The sequence below is a fragment of the Pan paniscus genome, chromosome 9 (genome assembly GCF_029289425.2).
Source record: "Pan paniscus chromosome 9, NHGRI_mPanPan1-v2.0_pri, whole genome shotgun sequence".
NCBI lineage: Eukaryota > Metazoa > Chordata > Mammalia > Primates > Hominidae > Pan > Pan paniscus.
In genome coordinates, this window is record NC_073258.2 from 74071943 (window position 1) to 74092894 (window position 20952).

General features: G+C 45.4%; 1 protein-coding gene across 10 annotated transcripts in view; it reads right to left on the minus strand.

The window, feature by feature from the left end:
• The window catches only part of FCHSD2 (FCH and double SH3 domains 2), a 303655-nt gene extending 287727 nt beyond the window's left edge, over window positions 1-15928 (minus strand). Inside the window, exons 1-2 of one of the 10 annotated variants that reach the window (XM_034933324.3) lie at window positions 15118-15928; window positions 13299-13396 (exon numbers count right to left, since the gene is read on the minus strand). In XM_034933324.3, coding sequence (XP_034789215.1) covers window positions 13299-13396; window positions 15118-15138 — 119 coding nt within the window. In that variant the 5' untranslated portion in view covers window positions 15139-15928. Of the gene's footprint in view, window positions 1-13298; window positions 13397-14486; window positions 14616-15117 lie in introns of those variants that run through there. The other 9 variants (XM_055093757.2, XM_034933322.3, XM_003815662.5 and 6 more) reach the window with 9 other exon arrangements.
• Between the last annotated feature and the right edge of the window lie 5024 nt (window positions 15929-20952).

The following is a 20952-nucleotide window of genomic DNA, read 5'->3' on the forward strand; positions in this document are numbered from 1 at the left end:
ACACAAAAAAGAACATACAATAAAAAGCTTAGACTGGGTGCAGTGGCTCACGTCAGTAATCCCAGCACTTTGGGAGGCCAAGGCAGGTGGATCACTTGAGGTCAGAAGTCCAAGACCAGCCTGGCCAACATGGCAAAACCCTATCTTTATGAAAAATAAAAAAATTTGCCGAGCATCGTGTTGCACACCTGTAATCCTAGCTACTCAGGAGGCCAAGGCACAAGAATTGCTGGAACATGGGAGGCAGAGGTTGCAGTGAGCCGAGATTGCACCACTGTGCTCCAGCCTGGGATGGAATAAGACTCTGTCTCAAAAGCAAACAACAAGAAGAGTCTCTGTCCCTTGCTCCCATCCTCCAATCACCAGTAAGAGGAAAAACAATTATCACTAAAATACAATCAGGAGACATATATAATATATACTCCAACTTGTTTCTGTGGAACCACAGACATGGTAACACTTTTCGTAACACCAGAAATAACATTTTCTTATTAAATTGGGATTATTTCCAAGCTCACAAAACAGAAAACATCTGGATGACAAAGGATTCCCACATGAATGCCAAAAAGATCAAATGGAATGTTAAAATAAAGCACGATCAAGGAATATTGAAAGGACCCAACAAAATGAAATTAACAAAAATACCAGCTAAGGTTCTATAAATTACTCCCGATCAACACTGACAGAACATCTGCAGCAGTGGGACAAAGGACAGGGTTACAAGTTTCCTTGTAGATCCCAAATTAGTTACTGAAAAGCCAAGAACACGAGCCAGACTTACAAAACTAACCCCTGCTTATGCATCAGATCACCCCTGAAGACTGATACCAACAACATAGAATGGCATCTGTGGGGCTCAAATGAACATCTGGAGAATTTACAAAGAAAACCATCAACTTACAGGCCTCCTCAGATAAACAGCTTCAGACTTGATACTCTCAAGAGTAAATTGCCAATCATCAATTATTAAGGGGCAAATTATTCAGCTAAGGGTGATTAAAACTCTTTATATGGCCTTCCCTCCTTTAAATTTAGGCACTTCACTAATGCCTTCACCTGAGAAGTAAAAAGAAGTTCACAGCTGGGTGCAGTGGCTCAAGCTGTAATCCCAACACTTTGGGTTGCGGGGCGGGGGTGGGAATCACCTGAGGTCAAGGTCAAGAGTTTGAGACCAGCCTGGCCAACATAGTGAAGCACCGTCTCTACTAAAAATACAAAAAATTAGCCAGGCGTTGTGAGATCACACCACTGTACTCCAGCCTGGGCAACAGAACAAGACCATCTCAAAAAAAAAAAAAAAGGTTCACTGAGAACACAATTGCCTGCGGGCCCTTTGACCACCATTTCTCCAAATTATCAGAAGACTGAAGTGGTAAGATTGGGAGGAGAATCCTAAGAGGCCAAAATACAAAAACCTACTCCTAACCTGACATACTTAATTCAAAAGGAATTGGGAAGAGGGAATACAAATAATTTCTATGGAGTCTCTAATTACCAGTCAGCTTGGGACAACTGGAGTTCCAGTGATAGCCCTCATAATCTAACTCCAATGCATTTTTTAATACTTTTATGGGAACCTCTAGGAGTAAACTGGAAATGGGTCCCTGCAGCAAATCAGGCAAAACAATAATGTGGCAAAAGCTACATTACTGCCACCACTACCTTTTTTGTTTGTTGGCAAGGACCCACCTCCAAGAAGATCACATTTCCAGCCTCCTCTGCAGCTAGGCATGTTCAAGCATATGACGCAAACACAGATAATGAAATATAAGGGAAAGTCTATTGAGTTAATTTCTGGTAAAAATTTCTTCCCTAGTGGAACAAAAGAAAAAAGGAAGGAAACAGAGATGGGGGAAGGAGGGAGAAAGGTAGGAAAAATTTGCATAAGGAGAAATTGTCCTGCTCTCCTCTTCTTCCACCTGAAGTTGTTATATGAAAATATAGTACTTGGAGTTGCAGAAACTATCCAGCAAGCACGAGGAGAATCATTACCAACATACAGAAAGATGGAAGGTACCTAGGACTACTAACCGTGGTGAAAGATTCTGTAGCACCACTGGAGCAGTTTATCTTTGAGATTAATTTCACGTTTCAACCCACAGGTTACTCTTTAAAGAATAAGTCAGGCTATAATTTCTCTTTATTTTTATTTTCTTTTTGAGACAGAGTCTCACTCTGTTGCCCAGGCTGGAGTGCAGTGGTGTGATCTCAGCTCACTGCAACCTCCACCTCCCGGGTTCAAGCGATTCTCCTGCCTTAGCCTCCCCAGTAGCTGGGACTACAGGCATGTGCCACCGTGCCTGGCTAATTTTTTGTATTTTTAGTAGAGACGAGATTTCACCATGTTAGCCAGGATGGTCTCGATCTCCTGACTTCTTGATCTGCCCACCTCGGCCTCCCAAAGTGCTGGGATTACAGGCATGAGCCACTGCACCTGGCCAGAGACTCTGATTTCTAAATTGATGTTCTCAATTACAAAACAAATTACAGCTGGGCGCCATAATTTGTGAACTAGAATTGATACCCAGGTTGCATGTCTCTAAACCAGGGGTCCCCAACCCCCAGGCCACGGACCACTAACGGTCTGTGGCCTGTTAGGAACTGGGACACACAACAGGAGGTGAGTGGCGGGCAAGCAGGCCAAGCTTTGTCCATACTTACAGCCGCCCCCGCATTGCTCACATTGCCACCTGAGCTCCGCCTCCTGTCAGATCAGCAGCAGCATTAGATTCTCATAGCACGAATCCTATTGTGAACTGCACATGCAAGGGATCTAGGTTGCATGCTCCTCATGAGAATCTAATGCCTGATGATCTGTCACTGTCTCCCACCAACCCCAGATGGGACCGTCCAGTTGCAGAAAAACAAGCTCAGCCTCCCACTGATTCTACAGTATATTGGGTTGCATAATTGTTTTCATTATATATTACAATGTAACAATAATAGGAATAAAGTGCACAATAAATGTAATGCACTTGAATCATCCCAAAACCATCCCCCTGACCCCACCCGCAGTCCATGGGAAAACTGTCTTCCAGGAAACTGGTCCCTGGTGCCAAAAAGGGTTGGGGACCACTGCTGTAAACTAGCACTTGTTCCGATATATCACACCTATGCTACCACACAGATTACCTTCATAATCTTTTTTTTTTTTTTTTTTTTTGAGACGGAGTCTCGCTCTGTCGCCCAGGCTGGAGTGCAGTGGTGTGATCTCGGCTCACTCACTGCAAGCTCTGCCTCCCGGGTTCACGTCATTCTCCTGCCTTAGCCCCCACCGAGTAGCTGGAACTACAGGCACCCGCCACCACGCCCAGCTAATTTTTTTTAGTAGAGACGGGGTTTCACCATGTTAGCCAGGATGGTCTCAATCTCCTGATCTCGTGATCCGCCCGCCTTGGCCTCCCAAAGTGCTGGGATTACAGGTGTGAGCCACCGCGCCTGGCCCATAATCTCTTATATTTATATACCTGGGTGTGGCTAAAAAGACCAGGGGAAGGTAAAGTATACATAAAAATTATTCAATACTTTTTTCTTAGAGATAGGGTCTTGCTAAGTTGCCCAGGCTGGAGTGTAGTGGCTACTCACAAGTACTATCATAGCTCACTGTGGGCTCAAGCAGATCCTCTTGCCTTAGCAAGGACTACAGGCACGTGCTATGGTGCCAGACTAACACTTCTATTCTTAACCCTAGAGATAAGTAACTTTCATTATTAGTCCTTAGTTTAATACCATCAAGTTCAGGAGAGTATCCTCTATTCATGTCTATGAATCATAAACTATCTTCACCTGCCTTAGGCTGCAATGGCTGTCCCATTCAGAAAAGAATCTTTAAATTTTAGGAGCAGGTAAAGATTTCTGAATAATGGCTTAGGAGCTAATAAACCAAGAGTCACCAATAGGAAGAGGTATTACCAAAACCCTAATTCTTTCAATTTCAAGTACACAGTGGTCTGTGACAAAAAAAGTTTAATTAAACAGACCCTCTCAAACTATATTTCCTTCTCTGCCTAGTTAGCATCTCCTTTTTCTCCCCAACATAACTGACCATAATATGGAAGTATATATTTACATTTAAATTTTATTTAGTCATTCGAAGTTGCATGTTACCTTTCATTAATTTTAAAATCAGGTAATCTTTTTTTCCCTCTCTTAAAGAAATGTTATTTAAGTGTAGCCCTAATTGATCTTTTTTCTTGCAGCTCTCAGTTTTTCAAAAATTCTCCCTCTCAAGATTTACAACATTTTAAGTTCTAATTTGAAAGAATACTAATTGAGAAGCAACTATGATTGTTGAATGAATTTTTAAATACCTGAGTCCAGTACCTGATCTGCTACTTCCAGTTTTCATCATATCTAAAACATCACTGAGGGCTGGGCATGGTGGTTCACGCCTGTAATCCCAGCACTTTGGGAGCTTGAGGCAGGCAGATCACTTGAGACCAGGAGTTGGAGACCAGCCCTAACCAAATAACGAAATCCCATCTCTATAAAAACTACAAAAATTAGGCCGGGCGCGGTGGTTCACACCTGTAATCCCAGCACTTTGGGAGGCCGAGGCAGGTGGATCACAAGGTCAGGAGATCGAGACCATCCTGGCTAACACGGTGAAACCCCCTCTCTACTAAAAGTACAAAAAAAAAAAAAAAAAAATTAGCCGGGCATGGTGGCGGGCACCTGTAGTCCCACCTACTCAGGAGGCTGAGGCAGGAGAATGGCGTGAAACCAGAAGGCGGAGCTTGCAGTGAGCCAAGATAGCACCACTGCACTCCAGCCTGGGTGACAGAGTGAGACTCTGTCTCAAAAAAAATAAAAATAAAAATTACTACAAAAATTAACTGGGCATGGTGGCATACAGCTGTAATCCCAGCTACTCGGGAGGCTGAGGCACAAGGATCACTTGAGTCTGGAAGGCAGAGGTTGCAGTAAGCCAAGATCGCACCACTGCACTCCGATCTAGGCAACAAACCAAGACTATGTCTCAAAAAAAAAACAAAAATTTTAAAATTTAAAAAATAAGAACACCATTAACTGCAAGACACATTATTTTATATTCTGCTAAGAAAAAATGCTGCCAATTAACACAATACCGTTACTTAGAATTTTCATTTATACTTATTAAAAGAGTTCTTTTAAACTTATTTAGTCAGAGTTTAGCATATGCATAATAAAAAAAGATAAATGAAATAAACTGGTAGATAAATGGGTCACATTCAGAGTCGAACTCTTCTCATTTTTTTGAATCAGTCACTGATATCCATATATTTCCACAAATTACCATCCTCCATGCTATCAAAAGCCCAGGTGATCCAACATTTGTATTCCAACCATTGTCTCTGGGATTTTCTTACAAGCTTGCTGATACCCATCCCGCAAGTTCTATGCATGAAGAGGCAATGACAACTGCATCACAGCCTAAAAGAGCCATAAGATGCATCTTGATTTCAGAAATGTAAGAATGTAAAACAATGTGCTTCTTATAATTCATGAAACACAATAACTTCCTTTTGTACCTTGAATAAGACAACATTCTTCCTGGACTTCAATTTTCCACTAATAACAGTAGCTACCAATGCTAAATACCTACCATTCTTGGCATTTCACCTGTCTCATTTTACTTTCACAGAAAAGCAAAAAGGTCAATATTAATCTTGTTTCACACATACAAAATACTGAAGCTCAGAAAAGCTAAGCCACTTGTCCAAGATTACCCAGCTAATAAGCAGCAGAGCTGGGTTTCAATCTACGGCCTACCTTCAAAGTTCTTGTTTCCATTACCAGTGGTTCTCAAAATTAAGTGCACATAAAAAACTCAGGTGAAGACAGGCACTGTGACTCATGCCTGTAATCCCAGCACTTTGGCAGCCTGAGTCAGGTGGATTGCTTGAGCCCAGGAGTTTGAGACCAGCCTGGACAACATGGCAAAACCCCATCTCTACAAAAAAATACAAAAATTAGCTGGGCATGGTGGTGTGCAACTGTAGTCCTAGCTACTCCGGAGGCTGGGGTGAGAGGATTGCTTGATCCCAGAAGGTGGAGATTGCAGTGAGCCATGATCATGCCCCCTGCACTCCAGTCTGGGTAACAGAATGAAACAGTAACAGAAAGAAAAAAAAAAAAAACCTCAGGTGATTCTTCCATAGAATGGGAAAAAAATACTGCATATATTTGCAAATCATATATGTTATAAAGAACTCTTAAAATTCAATAAAAATGATTTTTTAAATGGGCAAAGTACTTGAATAGACATTTTTTCAAAGAAGATATACAAATGGCCAATAAGCACATGAAAAAATGCTCACCATCATAAGTTGTTAGAAAAATGCACGTCAAAGCCACTTACAATATCACTTCACATCCACTAGAATGCCTATAATCAAAAAGACAGACAATAACATGCACTGGCCATGACATGGAGAAATAGGACCCATCATGTATTATTGCTGGTGGGAATATAAAATGGAGCAGCTATTTTGGAAAACAGTTTGAAAGTTCCTCAAAAAGTTAAACATAGAGTTATCATATGACCCAGACATTCCATTTTTAGGTATATATCCAAAAGAAAAACATATATCCATACAAAAACTTGTACATGAAATGTTCATAGCAGCATTATTAATAATAGTAAAAAGTAGAAACAACCCATATCTCTGTCAACTGATGAAGGGATTAATAAAATGTGGCATATCCATACAATGGGGTATTATTTGGCAATAAAAAGGAATGAAGTAATGATACTACAACCTGATGAATCTTGAAAACATTACACCAGGCTGGGCGCAGTGGCTCATGCCTGTAATCCCAGCACTTTGGCAGGCCAAGGCAGGTGGATCACTTGAGGTCAGGAGATGGCCAAACCCCATCTCTACTAAACATCACTGAGGCTTTGAGATGGCAAAACCCCATCTCTACTAAAAATTGAAAAATTAGCTGGGCACGGTGGCGGGCACCTATAATCCCAGCTACTCAGGAGGCTGAGGCAGAATTGCATGAACCCAGGAGGCGGAGGTTACAACGAGCCGGCATCGCGCCACTGCACTCCAGTCTGGGTGACACAGAGAAACTCCGTCTCAAAAAAAAAAAAAAAAAAAGTAACCATTATGCCAAAAGAAACCAGTCGCAAGATTCCATTTCTATAGAGACAGAAAGTAGATAAGTGGTTGCTTAAGGCTGGAGAGGGTTATGGGGAGCAACTGCTAATGGGTACCAAGTTTCTTTTAGGGGGAACTAAAACATTTTAAATTGGTGTGACGATTGTACAATCCTGTAAAAAAAAAACGTTGAATGGTACACTTTAAATGGGATACGTAATCATATATGATATACAGTCACATCATGTAACTTACATGATATGTACATTGTATATAAATAAAGCCTTAAAAAAAAAAACTCTAGACCAGATTAGATTACCTCTAAGATCTCTTTCTAGATACAACAGTCTCTGAGACACTGAAAAAAAGTCTCAGCACCATGCACAGTGGCTCATGCCTGTAACCCCAACACTTTGGGAGGTCAAGGTGGGAGGATCACTTGAGCCCAGGAGTTCGAGACCAGCTGGGGCAACATAGTGAAACCCTGTCTCTACAAAAAATACAAAATTAGCCAGGCATGGTGGTGCATGCCTGTGGTCCCAGCTACTCAGGAGGCTGAGGTAGAAGGATCACTTAAGTCTGAGAGGTTGAGGCTGCAGTGAGCCATGATCACACCACTGTGCTCCAGCTTGGGTGACAGGGCGAGACCCTGTCTCAAAAAAAAAAGTCTCAGAACATCCATAAACAGACCTCGGAATCCAATCTCCCATGACTCCTGGGAATCTACAGTTCAGAGAAAGTAACATACAGTACAGTAATTCCTCACTTGAGGTCTCTAGACCACCAGGTGTCTGCAAAGGCAGGACAGGTGCTTCTTGAGCCAGTTTCAATTCTTCAGAACATCTATAAGAAATCACATATTCAGCCTTCTCTGGGATAAAGTTTTTTAAATGTCTTTGACTTTGGTGAAACTCACGTTAATGGTTTGAAAATAGTGATTTGGAGCTGATTGACAGCTCAATGTATCAAAAAATAAGAAAACAAATTATTCCCCGATAATATACTGTTTTCTGGGGGGGTTTTGTTTTTTGGTTTTTGGTCTTTTTTGAGACAGAGTCTAGCTCTGTCACTCAGGCTGGAGTGCTGTGGCACTATCTCAGCTCACTGCAACCTCCACCTCCCAGGTTCAAGTGATTCTCCTGCCTCAGCCTCCCAAGTAGCTAGAGTAGCTAGGATTATAGGTGTGCGCCACCATGCACACCTAATTTTTGTATTTTTAGTAGAGACAGGGTTTCACCATGTTGGCCAGGCTGGTCTCGAACTCCTGACCTCAAGTGATCCACCCGCCTTGGCCTCCCAAAGTGCTGGGATCACAGGCATAAGCCACCGCACCCAGCCTCCTGATAATATATTATACTTTTTGATAGGCAAAATATTTTTTACAACTGGACTCATGGTGAGTTCCTTGGTTAAAAGCTTGGGAAACACAGATACAGGGGAGAGTACAGTAGTATGGAAATCAGGACAAATAGCTTAGAGTCTTCACCAATATAATTCACTTCATTTCACTGTGCCTCAGTTTCCACTTTCATCTATAAAATGAACAAACATGATAATATCCACCTGACTAAAATTCAATAATTTTTCCACATTATAGACCTCCTTAAACTGTCCTCTAAGAAGGTAGTTCTTTATATTCTGGGTCACTGCAAAAAATTTTTCTTAACTAACTCTACTCAACATAGCACAGGATAAACAATCCTAAGAAGAAAAGTACACAGACTCTAGTATGTAGAAACTTATTGTAAGTGGTCTTAAAAAGCAAAGAGAAAAAAATATAATAATAAACTAAAAAGAAAGTAGACTCTACTTGTCTACTGCTGATAGCAAAAGTCAACAGGAAACACATCAGTATAAAACCTCCACAAAGCATGGAATGTCCCTGATTAACAACAAATTAGTTGTCTTTTCATCTCAAACTTCACTCCCAAATACTAGCTTCCAAATGCCATTCGCAGAACAAATGAACTGAAAAAGGGGAGGAGAACAAAGAAGAAAAACTGTATCATAATTGGTCTCCTCTCCTCGAAATTCCAAAAGATAAGAACTGGGGATTAAGGGGTGCGTTGCAGCAGTAGTGGCTCATTTCTGTAATCCCAGCACTTTGGGAGGCTGAGTGGGAGAATCACTTGAGCCCAGGAGTTCAAGACGAGCCTGGGCAACAAACAAACCCTGTCTCTACAAAATCTTTAAAATAAACCAGGCATGGTGGCACGTGCCTATAGTCCTAGGTACTTGGGAGGCTGAGGCAGAAGGATCACCTGAACCCAGGAGGACAAGGACACAGTGAGCTAAGATCACACCACTGCATTCCAGCCTGGGCAACAGAGCAAGACTCGTCTCTTAAGAAAAAAAAAAAAGAAAGAAAGAAAAAAGAAGGGACGTAATGGGGAAGAACTAGACAAAATTTAGCATAAAATTCTATTTACAGTCTAATGTGTTGTAGATTTTTTTTAACTTTTTTCAATGTTATAAAAACTTTTGACATTTTCTCAAGCTGGGCACAGTGGCCTGACGGTAGGATTGCTTGAACCCAAAGTTCAAGACCAGCCTGAGTAACATGGTAAGACCCCATGTCTACAAAAAACACAAAAATTAGCCGCGCACCTGGAGTCTCAGCTACCCTGGAGGATGAGATGGGAGGATCGCTTGAGCCCGAGAGGAGAGGTTGCAGTAAGCAGAGATGACACCACTGCATTCCAGCCTGGGCAACAGAGTGAGACTGCCTCAAATTTAATAATAATAAAAAAAATTATCTACTACTAATTTCTTTAAGAATAAAAAGCTATTTGTACTTTTCTAAGTGAATTCATACTAACTTAAATTGAGCATAAAGTTGGCAGGGGGCACTGGTGAGAAGGAGCACTAGTCTCAAAAGAGGAAAAGCAAGTAAGATCCTTTACAACTTAATTCATATAAAAACCCAAGTTCGGGCCGGGCGCAGTGGCTCACGCCTGTAATCCTAGCACTTTGGGAGGCCGAGGCGGGTGGATCACTTGAGGTCAGGAGTTCAAAAGCAGCCTGGCCAACATGGTGAAACCCAGTCTCTACTAACAATACAAAAAAATTAGCCGGGCGTGGTGGCAGGTGTGGTGGCAGCTACTAGGGAGGCTGAGGCAGGTGAACTGCTTATACCCAGGAGGCGGAGGTTGCAGTAAGCTGAGATTGCACCACTGCACTCCAGCCTAGCCAACAGAGCGAGACTTTGTCTCAAAAACAAACAAAAAAACATCCAAGTTCAGAGATTTCCAGTGAATTTTTAAAAAATCATTCCACTTACTAGGGCAGACAAGAGAAGCCAGATCACCTCCTTCCTCAGGCAACTGAAGTTATCATGAATACCAAGAGGAGGCAAGTTTCAACTTTTTCAATATTGTCTTTGAAAAAAAAAAGCAAATCAGAAACCTAAACTCTTGTTTTAGTAGGTAATACGGTATCCTATTTACAACTCTATGGGAATGAAAGGATTCATTCCATTAAGTTAATATAGATAGAAGAACACACTAACTCCTTTAAAAAAAACCTGTTAATCCTTGGAGCACCAACAATCTCTGTCTTTACATATTATATACTCTACAACAAACAAGATAGTGTAATTAAAGTGATCATGTGAACCAAAGTATATAACACAAGCTCAACAGAGGCCCCTATAGCTGCCCTACAGAGTGTATACAGTATCTCACCCAAGAAAAAATAAGATACATTTAAATATAGCCAGTTACATTCGACAACAAGGGTATAAAGATACAAAAATGAATAATAGCCCATAACTTCAAAGACTTCATCTGAGGGAGGATGCCAGAACCATGTGCAAAATCAAAATCCTTTGAGATCACAGAGAACAAAGAACTTGCAGTTATTGGTAATCAAGAATTTGTCAGGTGAAAAAGTGGGAGGAAGGGTACCAACAGGCAAAGACAACAGCATACACAGGGGCATGAATGTAGAGTGCACAGTTAGACAACCTGACGTCCCGAGTGACCAGAGCAGGGGGAAGAAAGAGGAAGGATGCATGGGCATGAAATGGTAGTAACTAAGCCAGGAAAGGAAGCTTGCAGCTGGGTTGCAGAGAACCATATATACTATGACAAAGTGTTTGGCCTTTATCCAGAAGGCCACAGAGGAGTGATCTATAATAATGTTTTTAGAAAGCTAACTGGTGGTAATGTGGAAGACATATTTAAAAGAAGAGATGGGAGATGGAAGATATAAGGACACTACCGCAATAATTAGGATACTAGTATATTGCAAGCAAAATGTGATGGATCAGCAATAATACAAACTAAGCAACAGCAACAGGAGCAACAGACTATATCAACTTAGCTTAGACGTGTGCCACATCTCACATGTATTGTCATTTGATCAATACAACCTTGGGCAACAGAGGCCATTATTGCCCCATTTTACAAATAAGAAAAATTAAGTTTATAAAGATTAATTCATTTTCCACAAGTCAGCACAGATATCAGGACACAAACTCAGGACTGTCTGACTGCAGTGCCCATATTCTTGACCATAAGCTCCTGCACCAAGCTACAGACAACAGGGGAAAAATGGAGACAAAACGCAATCAAGAAGTCTTTAGAAGACACAACCAACAGAAATTATTACAACTACTGACCACCCATACCCCACACGGGATCTTCACTTACACACTAATTCTGCCTTCCTGAACTGCTTCTGAAAATGTATTACTTTCTTCATCTAGATATTTCTTAGTTTGCTTAATAAGTTAAAAAACCTTACATTTTTAACCATGTCAAGAGTTTCAGATATCTTGCACAGGAATTTTTTTTTTTTTTTTTTGAGACAGGGTCTCACTCTGTTGCCCAGGCTGGAGAGCAGTGGTGCCATCTTGGCTCACTGCAACCTCCGCCTACTAGGTTCAAGCAATTCTCTGCCTCAGCCTCCTGAGTAGCTAGGACTACAGGCGCACGCCACCATGCCTGGTTAATTTTTGTATTTTTAGTAGAGACAGGGTTTCATCATGTTGGCCAGGCTGGTCTCGAACTCCTGACCTCAGGTGATCTGCCTGCCTCAGCCTGCCAAAGTGCTGGGATTACAGGTGTCAGTGACCGCGCACGGCCTCGCATAGGAATTTTTAAGTCTAAATATTTTCTTATGGTTATGATAAGGGAAGGAAGACAAATACAGAATTAAAATTGTAATTTTCAGTCAGAAAACAACAATCTTGATATATCCAGGTTGGATGAGAATAGATTTATATGCCTTAGTCAGAAATCCTGAAAACAGGTATACAGCAGAAATGTTTATAGTGCCTAAATATAGGAGAGGAAAAAAGGAAATTCTTGAAACTAAAATCTTTGGGCTATAAACAGCAATCCAAACACATAATTTTATCATTAACACCAGAGTTAATATTTTTCACGAAACCAACACGAAGTTAGTGTACCACCAGAAAACTAGGTAACTGATGAGGCTTACAGACCCAATTCCAATTTGATAAATGTATTATAAAAGGGAAATAAGAATTGCAGCCACTCTTGCTTCACCATGCAAATCATCTTCCATTCTTGACGAAAATCTTTGTTGAACTGTCAGTCTGTATTACAAGATTGTTAAATAAGTGGTATTTCTTTCATTAAAATAAGTCATCCATCCCTCTAGTAAGAAAGATACTGATTTTCACAACATTAGCAAGATGTCTTAGCTATTCAAAGTTAACTTGATTATGAATATGAGTAACCTCAATAATAAAATAAAATATGATAAACACACTTCTCACTAAATTTGGCACTCAAAGACAAAGTTGTATTTGTCATGTTCTAACCCAGTGAGAGCATATAACCACCTGGGGTTGACTGGCTCACCCCCAGATATTAACCATTAACCACAAGTGTTGGTTTAAAAATCTAACTGTGTAAAACTGTTAAGGTCAATAAAATGATTGTTACAATTCCGTGGAAAGATTATTTAAACAAGAATCTTTAATTATTATAATTTGACTAGTAAGACTTTTAAGGTCCTTGTTTTTTCTGAATACTATGTGTGCATTATAGGTCCCCCACTGAAGGAAAAAGTTTGTATTGTGTTAGTTCCAGTTCTAATTTCCAGCTGAGTCAAAGTTCTAACAGCCTTAAAGCAGGAAATCCAAAAGGAAATTCCATCATCAGTTCCTGGGGCTTGGTAACTCAAAGGTTCTTTGAAACAGACAAACAGAAGTCCTTGAACTATTTACTATAGCCTTACCTCATATCTTCAAGCAAATCACATTCTGCTTGATGTTTGGCTTGAAGTTTTGTCATCTGCTCAACTTGAATGTTTTTCAGTTCTTGTGTAACTTTCACCTAAAATATACCATATATTTATGAAGGTCTTTTTACAAATTTAACCCAAAAAAATTGCTTAAGGAAAATACATCTGTCAGAATATGTCTCTTGCTCGCCTCTCCCCTGAAGGCCATAAATCCAATATTCGCCATCTAGTTTTATTTATTGAAGATACTTATTTAATGAAAAATTAAAGCCAAATAGCCTGAACAGAGGTTGAATGAAAATGCACGACTATAAATATTACAAACTAAAGACGTGCAAAATAAACTGCCAGTCATTCCATTTCATGCACAAGCTCAATCCATGTCTAGGTCTTCCTACAGTTTTAAAAGAGCCTGTCTTCTATTTCTAAAAAAGATTCAAAGACATTAACCACCAGGAGAGGTGAGCAGAGTGTGGATGGGGGCTGGGAGCCTAAGAGTGCCTGATACCCAATGACCAATATTTACACAATCATGATAATATGCCTGAATCGACTACATAAATTACTCCATAATGGCTGCGAAAAAGCACACTGTCTCAGAATGATGCCCTCGACTTGCTGACAGCGCATCAAATCACAATCTCTTTCTCACAAAGGAGAAAGCAAAAGTGACCTTCCAGCATATGCAGTGCTTTTAAACTACCCCGGGAAGCCGATCCCCGTGGAGGCTCCACTTCAAACAGCGAGAACAGCAAATGCCTGCTGGCCAGAGAGCCTCGCCCGCCAGGCCGGGGCCCCAGGGTTCGAAGTTACGGTCAGTCTGGAATCTCGGCCTCAGCAGTGGGACCACCCGGAGGGGTGGGGGTACATGTTCGAAAGAAAAGGACTCACTTAAATGGAGAAACCCGGATTAGGAAAGAGAGAAAGCAGCGGCAGCAGACACGGGTGAATTAGGCGTTAGGCAAATGTTTGCCCACGAGGGGAGGACAGAACGGCCTCATCCACCCAGTGCCCAGAGTAGACATTCAGTATCCATCTGTAGGATTAAAAAGACAAGGACACAGCCTCGGCCCCTGGGAAAGCTGGGGAAGGGCGCAGCGGGGAGGCTGATGACAAGCCGGGTGCATTCGTCACTCCCACCCTGGTCATCCAACCCCGGATCGCAGTGCACACCCCACGCACCTCCCGGGCCCGGTCCTCGCTTTTCTGAAGACAGCACGACAGCCTCCTCGCCCCTCAGCCGGGGACGAGGCAGGACCCGTCAATCCTTAATTTGTTTTCCCTTGGGGTGGGGAGGCGGTGACTATTCCAACTTCTTTTCGGCCGCCCCGTGGGAAAAGCAGGCCAAACCCTAAGGCTAGGCTAGAAACAAATCCCCCGCAAATTTGCAAACGGGCGGGGCTGGCGACAAGCGGCTGGAGGGCTCAAAGCTGGTGCAGACTAAACAATCACACACGCACAAGGCTCTGCAAAGCTGCAGGGGCGTCCCCGCCTCCCCCTCGGTGCAGCCCCGAGAATGCACTTTGCAGCGGGCAGCATTGCCATGCGCGCGCACACAAATGCACACCCGAAACTCTTGTGAAATGTCTGGGGGTCTCCTGCGTAGAGGACGGACGAGCCCCGGCGGCCCCTCTGTCGGAAAGGCAACTCACACGCGCGCCCCCCACCTGGAGCCGGCGGCAAGTCGGTGACAAGCCCAAGACGAGGGCAGTCACGGCCCCTTGCGGGAGGGGGAGGGGGCGCAGCGGTCGCCCCAGCCGCGTTCCCCGTACGCATCTCTCCGAACCCCAAAGCCCCCCAGCTGCGCCCTTACCTTCCTCGGCGGCGGCTGCATGATGCTGAAGGGACATCAATCCTCCCCGACGGCAGCGTTAGCAAGGACCAGGAGGAGGAGGAGGGCCGGAGAGGAGGGGACGGCCCAGCGAGCGCGCGCGTGTGTGAAAGGAGCGCTTAAGAAGCAGGACTTGCCCCGGAGGGAGCAGGCCAGCGGGCGGCAGGCGGACCCCAGCCAGAGAGCGAGTGTGAGGAGAAGAGGGAGGAGCACCGGGAAGGCTTGGGGCCCGGGCGGCCCGGGCGGCCTGGGGGTGTGTGAGGAAGGAGGCGGAGACGGCGAGGGGGCGGGGGCCCCAGGAGCAGGGGCGCGAGGGTCTCAGCCGGCCGGGCGGCGGGTTAGCCGCAGCCGCGTTGTCCGCGCTCCCGGTCGGCCGCCTGCGCCGCCGCTCCCGGCGGACGCAGCGGCCCCCACCCCACCCACTCAGGCGGCCCGGCCCTCGCTGGGCCTAACGCCCCCGCCCGCCCGGGAGGAGGAAGGTGGCGCCGCTCTCCCCGCTAGGGCTCCACCACTCAGGCCGCGGGAATTTCCGGCCTCGCCGCGCGGCGCAGCGCCCCGCTCCGGATGCTGAGGGAACCGCTCTGTCCAGAGCGGCGTTCGAGGGGCCGGTCCGGGCTGCCAGGAGGGAGCGAGGCCACGGCACGGGGCTTCGTACCGCGGCAGGGGAAGGGGGAAGCTAACGGATTGGTCGGTGGGTGGGAGGTGTAGAAACGCCAGCGCCACGCGAAAATCCCCCCTTTCTCTCCGAGAGTGGCACGTTCCAGACGCCTCCTGCCCTCCCTCCCCCACGCTGGGAGCCAGCCGGGGGCTTCCCGCGCGCTTTCCCGCCAGCTCGCCCCGGCGCGCGCGTCTCCGCTCGGGGGCGCGCACGTGGGCGGGAGAGGGCTCCGCGCCGACGCACGCGCACAGGGCGCCCCCGCCTCCTGCCTGCCTTTGCGTGTGTGTGTGTGTGTGTGTGTGTGTGTGTGTGTGTGTGTGTGTGTGTGTGTGTGTGTGTGTGTGTCGGGGGCGCGGGGGACGACGCTCGCAGGGAAACGTTTGCAGTGGGGAGGGGGGCGCAGCATGCCTGTGGGATACGAGAATTCCGGCGTTTTCTTCCTCTCAGTCCCTCAACACCCTACTCTCCCTACCAGCTAGATGTGCGCGAGAGAGGCGAGCAAGGACAAGTCGCTTTGCGGCTGGCCGCAGGTGCCAGGCCATTGCGATTGTAGGGCGGAAAGGCAGTTGCTCTGCAAAGGAAACGGCGGCACTCTACTGCAGGGCATTCAAGTCAAACATCACTGACTCTGCTGAGAGGGAGCCAAGAGAACGTTAAGGCCGAGGCCCCCGTTTCACAGACGGGGAGGCAAGTGCCCATAGAGGGAAGCCTTTCTAAAGGTTACACAGCAGGACTAGAATCTGCGTCAGGAAGTGTTCTATGGGTTATTTTAAAAAACAAACAGGTGCAGGATAATAAGCACGAGGAAAAGTAGAAGAGGCAGGAGAGGCCATAGAGGAAGCCCTTGTCTGAGAGTCAGGATCTCTGGGTGCCAGTCCACTTTGCCTGCTCCTTAACAGGCTAGGTGAGCTCGGCTTCCTTATCTGCCAGTGAGGGTGCTTATCTAAGCAGTGCACCCCACCACCACACATGAACCTTCCTGCTCTGTTCAGACCATCTACGGGGGGGTTTATCGGCCTCCCTTGGGGTCCTCAGAAGAGGAATACCTCTTCCCCATGCCCAGGGAGGTTTTTTTTTTTTTTTTGAGTCACGGGGCTGTGTGGAGGCTGAGCAGGATTACTCCACCGTTTTTTCAGAAGTTGAGATCCCAGACAGCTGTTCTCAGAAGTGCAGTCAGGCCTAAGAGGAAGGTGCATGAGGCCTGGATAGACGAGTAACTTCCCAGATGACCACATGGCCAGAAATTGAAAAGGTGGAACTTCAACCCAGGTTGTTTACATTGAGTTAGACTAGATTCTTGTACAGAAAAGTGACAGAGCTGTGTTTTGAATAAGATTAATCTAGAGCTGTGTATGAACTAGGAGACTAGTCTTGCTATTTCTGGCTTCAAAAGTTAGCCCTTCACCAGAATCCTTAATCAAATCAGGGAAGGCCTGGGGCAAGGGGACAGGTGGATGGAGGCCCAGGGCCCTGACAGCTGCGGGGTGGCAGCTAGAGCCCAGGCCATAGGTAGCGTAGGCTGGGCTCCAGTCTCAGCTCCACCACCAATTTATTGTGAAGCGTTGAGCTAGTCAATTCACTTATTTCAGCCTTGTTTCCTCACTTGTAAAATGGAGGTATAATGCTAGCCTCATAGGCTTGCTGTATTAAATAGAATTTCTCCTACCACAGGGCCTGGCATGTAGTGCTTAATAAGTGCTTATTGAGGCCGGGCGCGGTGGCTCACGCCTGTAATCCCAGCACTTTGGGAGGCCGAGGCGGCCAGATCACAAGGTCAAGAGATCGAGGCCATCCTGGCTAACACGGTGAAACCCCGTCTCTACTAAAAATACAAAAAATTAGCCAGACGTGATGGCGGGTGCCTGTAGTCCCAGCTACTCAGGAGGCTGAGGCAGGAGAATAGCGTGAACCCGGGAGGTGGAGCTTGCAGTGAGCGGAGATGGCACCACTGCACTCCAGCCTGGGGGACAGAGCGAGACTCCGTCTCAAAAAAAAATAAAAAATAAAATAAGTACTTATTGATTCATCATTCATTCAAAAAATACTTGCTAAAGTCCTGCTTTGTTCCAAGCCTGTGCCAGGCACTGGGGTTCTAGAGATGAGCAAGATAGAATCAGCCTTCGCCAAGACTGAGTTCCAGACCAACCATTCCTTGAACGACACTGGGCTAGTGGAAGAGGAGTAACACAGTACTTGGCCCGGATGCAGCGTCATGCACATAACAAGTGCTTAACAAAGATTTGCTGAATCCTAGTCTTGGGTGCAACTGGTCTGGCCCAGAGATTATCCTCCCTTCACCTCTCTTCTTAGGAAGTGAGCACTGGGGTATAATGGTGCTGGATGTTGGGAGACATGGGATCCAGCCTCTACCATGGATCTAGTGGGTCTTCTCTGGGCCTTGGTGCTGGCCTGCAGAATAAGATAAGTGAGTGAGCCTAGAACTTAGGAGGCTCTTCACAGAAGAAGTCAGACCCTGGGGATTTCGTTTATGCATATAGGAGGGCATCCTCTACCTGATTTGCCACCGTTCTGAAGCCAGGAGTGGCACTGACTTTCTGGAATGATTTCCTTTGGAAGTGTTATAAAGAGCTAAGGGCAATACCAGATGGACTTACCTACTAACTCCTATTTCAAAACTGTGATTTAAAAAAATTGTTTTAATACTTACCAAGTGTCTCTTCCAAACCCTAAACTTTCATATTACTTTTCCAAGCTAATCTTTACCCATGAGATAGTATTAGTTTCTTCATTTTTACTGATGGAGAACTGGAGGCTCAGTGGGGATAAGTGACTTGCCCTGACATGATAGACTTCAGACCATAACCCAGTTGTCCGATGAGGAATGTTCCTGTATGAAGAATGTTCAAAGAGGAATTGGGAGAGTTCCTAACGCAGGAAAATAAGCAGACCCAGGAGGATACAATCCATTATGTTCCAGACTCTAGGGGACCAGGGAAGGGATTTCTGTGACTTATGTAAGCCTGACTTGAAATGTACCATTTTGAACAGGGTTGGGGACTTCCAGAGCCTTGCTCCTGCAATACAGGCAAGCGCTGTGTTGCCAGTAGCATTGCTTGAGATTCTTTGGGGAAATGGTGCAGAGCAGCAGGAACTATGGCCCCAGAGACAAAATTGGGACAGGTCTTAGCTGCATCTCAGGAAGGAACTTTTCCAGGCAGAGCTACCCCTGGAAGGAGTGAGCTCCCTGTCCCTGGGGCTGTGCAAACAGGTTCTGGCTCCCTTCCATCAAGGAGACCACAGATGGGATCTCACTCTGAAAAGAAATTAATAACAGCTGCCATTTATTTTGCCTCTTCCATGTTCCAGACATTAAAATAGGCGTGTTATTTACATTGTTTCCAACATTCACAACAACTCCTCGTAATACATATAACCCCATTGCACAGGCTGCAGCTCAGAAGTGAAATGACCTACCCAAGGTCACACAGCTAGTGAAGGAAAGGGAGGGCTGGCCCCTGGCTCTGAAGCTGTGCTCTCCCTCCAGCATGCTGCAGTGCAGTCTCCCATTTCATTAGGAATATGATTCTAAGGTTAAGTCAGAGCTAGGATCAAAAACTGGCCTGGAGCAGGTATATGAATGGGTATCAGAAGATCAGCTGTTCTGATATTCCAGGGCTCCTGGGAAAACTGGCAGGGAGACAAAGTATACAGCGGCCCTTTAGCATGGCCAGAACATGAGTATCACACTACTCCCCGTCCAGAGCACGCACCTAGGACAGTTTGACTCCGTCAAAGGCTCTCTTCAGAGAAAGTAGCTGCCAGTCCCCCTGCCCGCACTGCACCAAAGCATCCCTGACCGTTCCTGCAGTTGGGGTCCATCAGCTCTCTCTACTCTGTCTTCTTCTGTGTCATTATCCCCCACCTGCATTGACACAGACTGCTCAGGAATACTTGTTAGCATGTCTGGATGCCAGCTATTCCCTGCCTGGGCCCCACCAAGTCCAGCTGGGGATGCTGCGGCAGACAGTGTGGTCTATGGACCCCATCCCCATTCATCTCCTTCCTACCCCTAGTCACCTTTCCCTACCCATGCCTTTGCTCCCTGAACTAATTCCCTCAACACCAGCCTCCTGCCAGCCTGATGTGAGAGTGTGCCAGTCTCTTCCACTATCAGCTCTCAGGACAGAATCCCAGCACAGGTAAATGAGACTTCAAGATTGGTGGCCACCAGAAGAGAGCAGGGGCTCTCCTTAAGAGACATAGTGAGTTTGTTCAAGGCACTAGGCCTTGAATTCCATAGTATCACTCAACAAGCCCTTATCCTGGGCTTAGTCATAAGCAGGTCTCTGAGGTGAGGAGCTGCCCACCAGGAGCTCCCAATCTCAATACAGAGACCAAGGTCACAGCAGTGAAACATGCAGGGCCAGGAGGGTCATAGGGACCCAGATCCTACCAGGTGGTAGCAGAGATCTAAGGCCAGAGGCAAGTCCCTAAGAAGCAGGCACTGGGACCAGGAATTATCTTGTCAGGTGTTGCCCCTACCAGGGAATATTACAACTTTGGGTGGCGGGGGTGGGGGTGTACGGTAAATGAGCAGTCAGTCCCAGGGCTATGGTAGGAGCTGATAGGCACATGGTATTAACATTACAAGGCAGGAAACCACGGTGCTATTTCTATCTCTGCCAGGTACTCACTGAGTGTGACCTCTAGCACATCACCGTCCTCTCAACCTTGGTTTCTACATCTATAAAATAGGAATAATAAATTCCATCCTGTCTTCCTTTTGGAGGGCTGTGCAGGTTAAATGAAATAACAGGTAAATGGTCTGCAAGGGCTGAGGAGCCACATAAACAAGTAACTGCTGATCCTGGGACACATCAGGGAAGGTTGAGTGACCACCTGTATTGAACGCTGATCAGCACCTTCCGCCATGAGCTGCACTGTGATTAGGCACCAATGAGTAAAATACTTTTGGTGGAGGGATGAGGTTACAGGGGTCTGAGGTCAAGCAAACCTGGGTTAGATGTCTATTTCTGCTCTGCCAAGCTTAGAGTTTTTGATCAAGTCTTGAAACCTCTTTTCAGCCAGGTTTCCTTGTCTATAAAGGAGAGATAATGGCTCTTTGCAGGGTTGCAGTGGGAATCAAATGGGAATGTTTATGTAAAGTGCCTGCAACTGTGCTGGCCCACAAGTGTGTT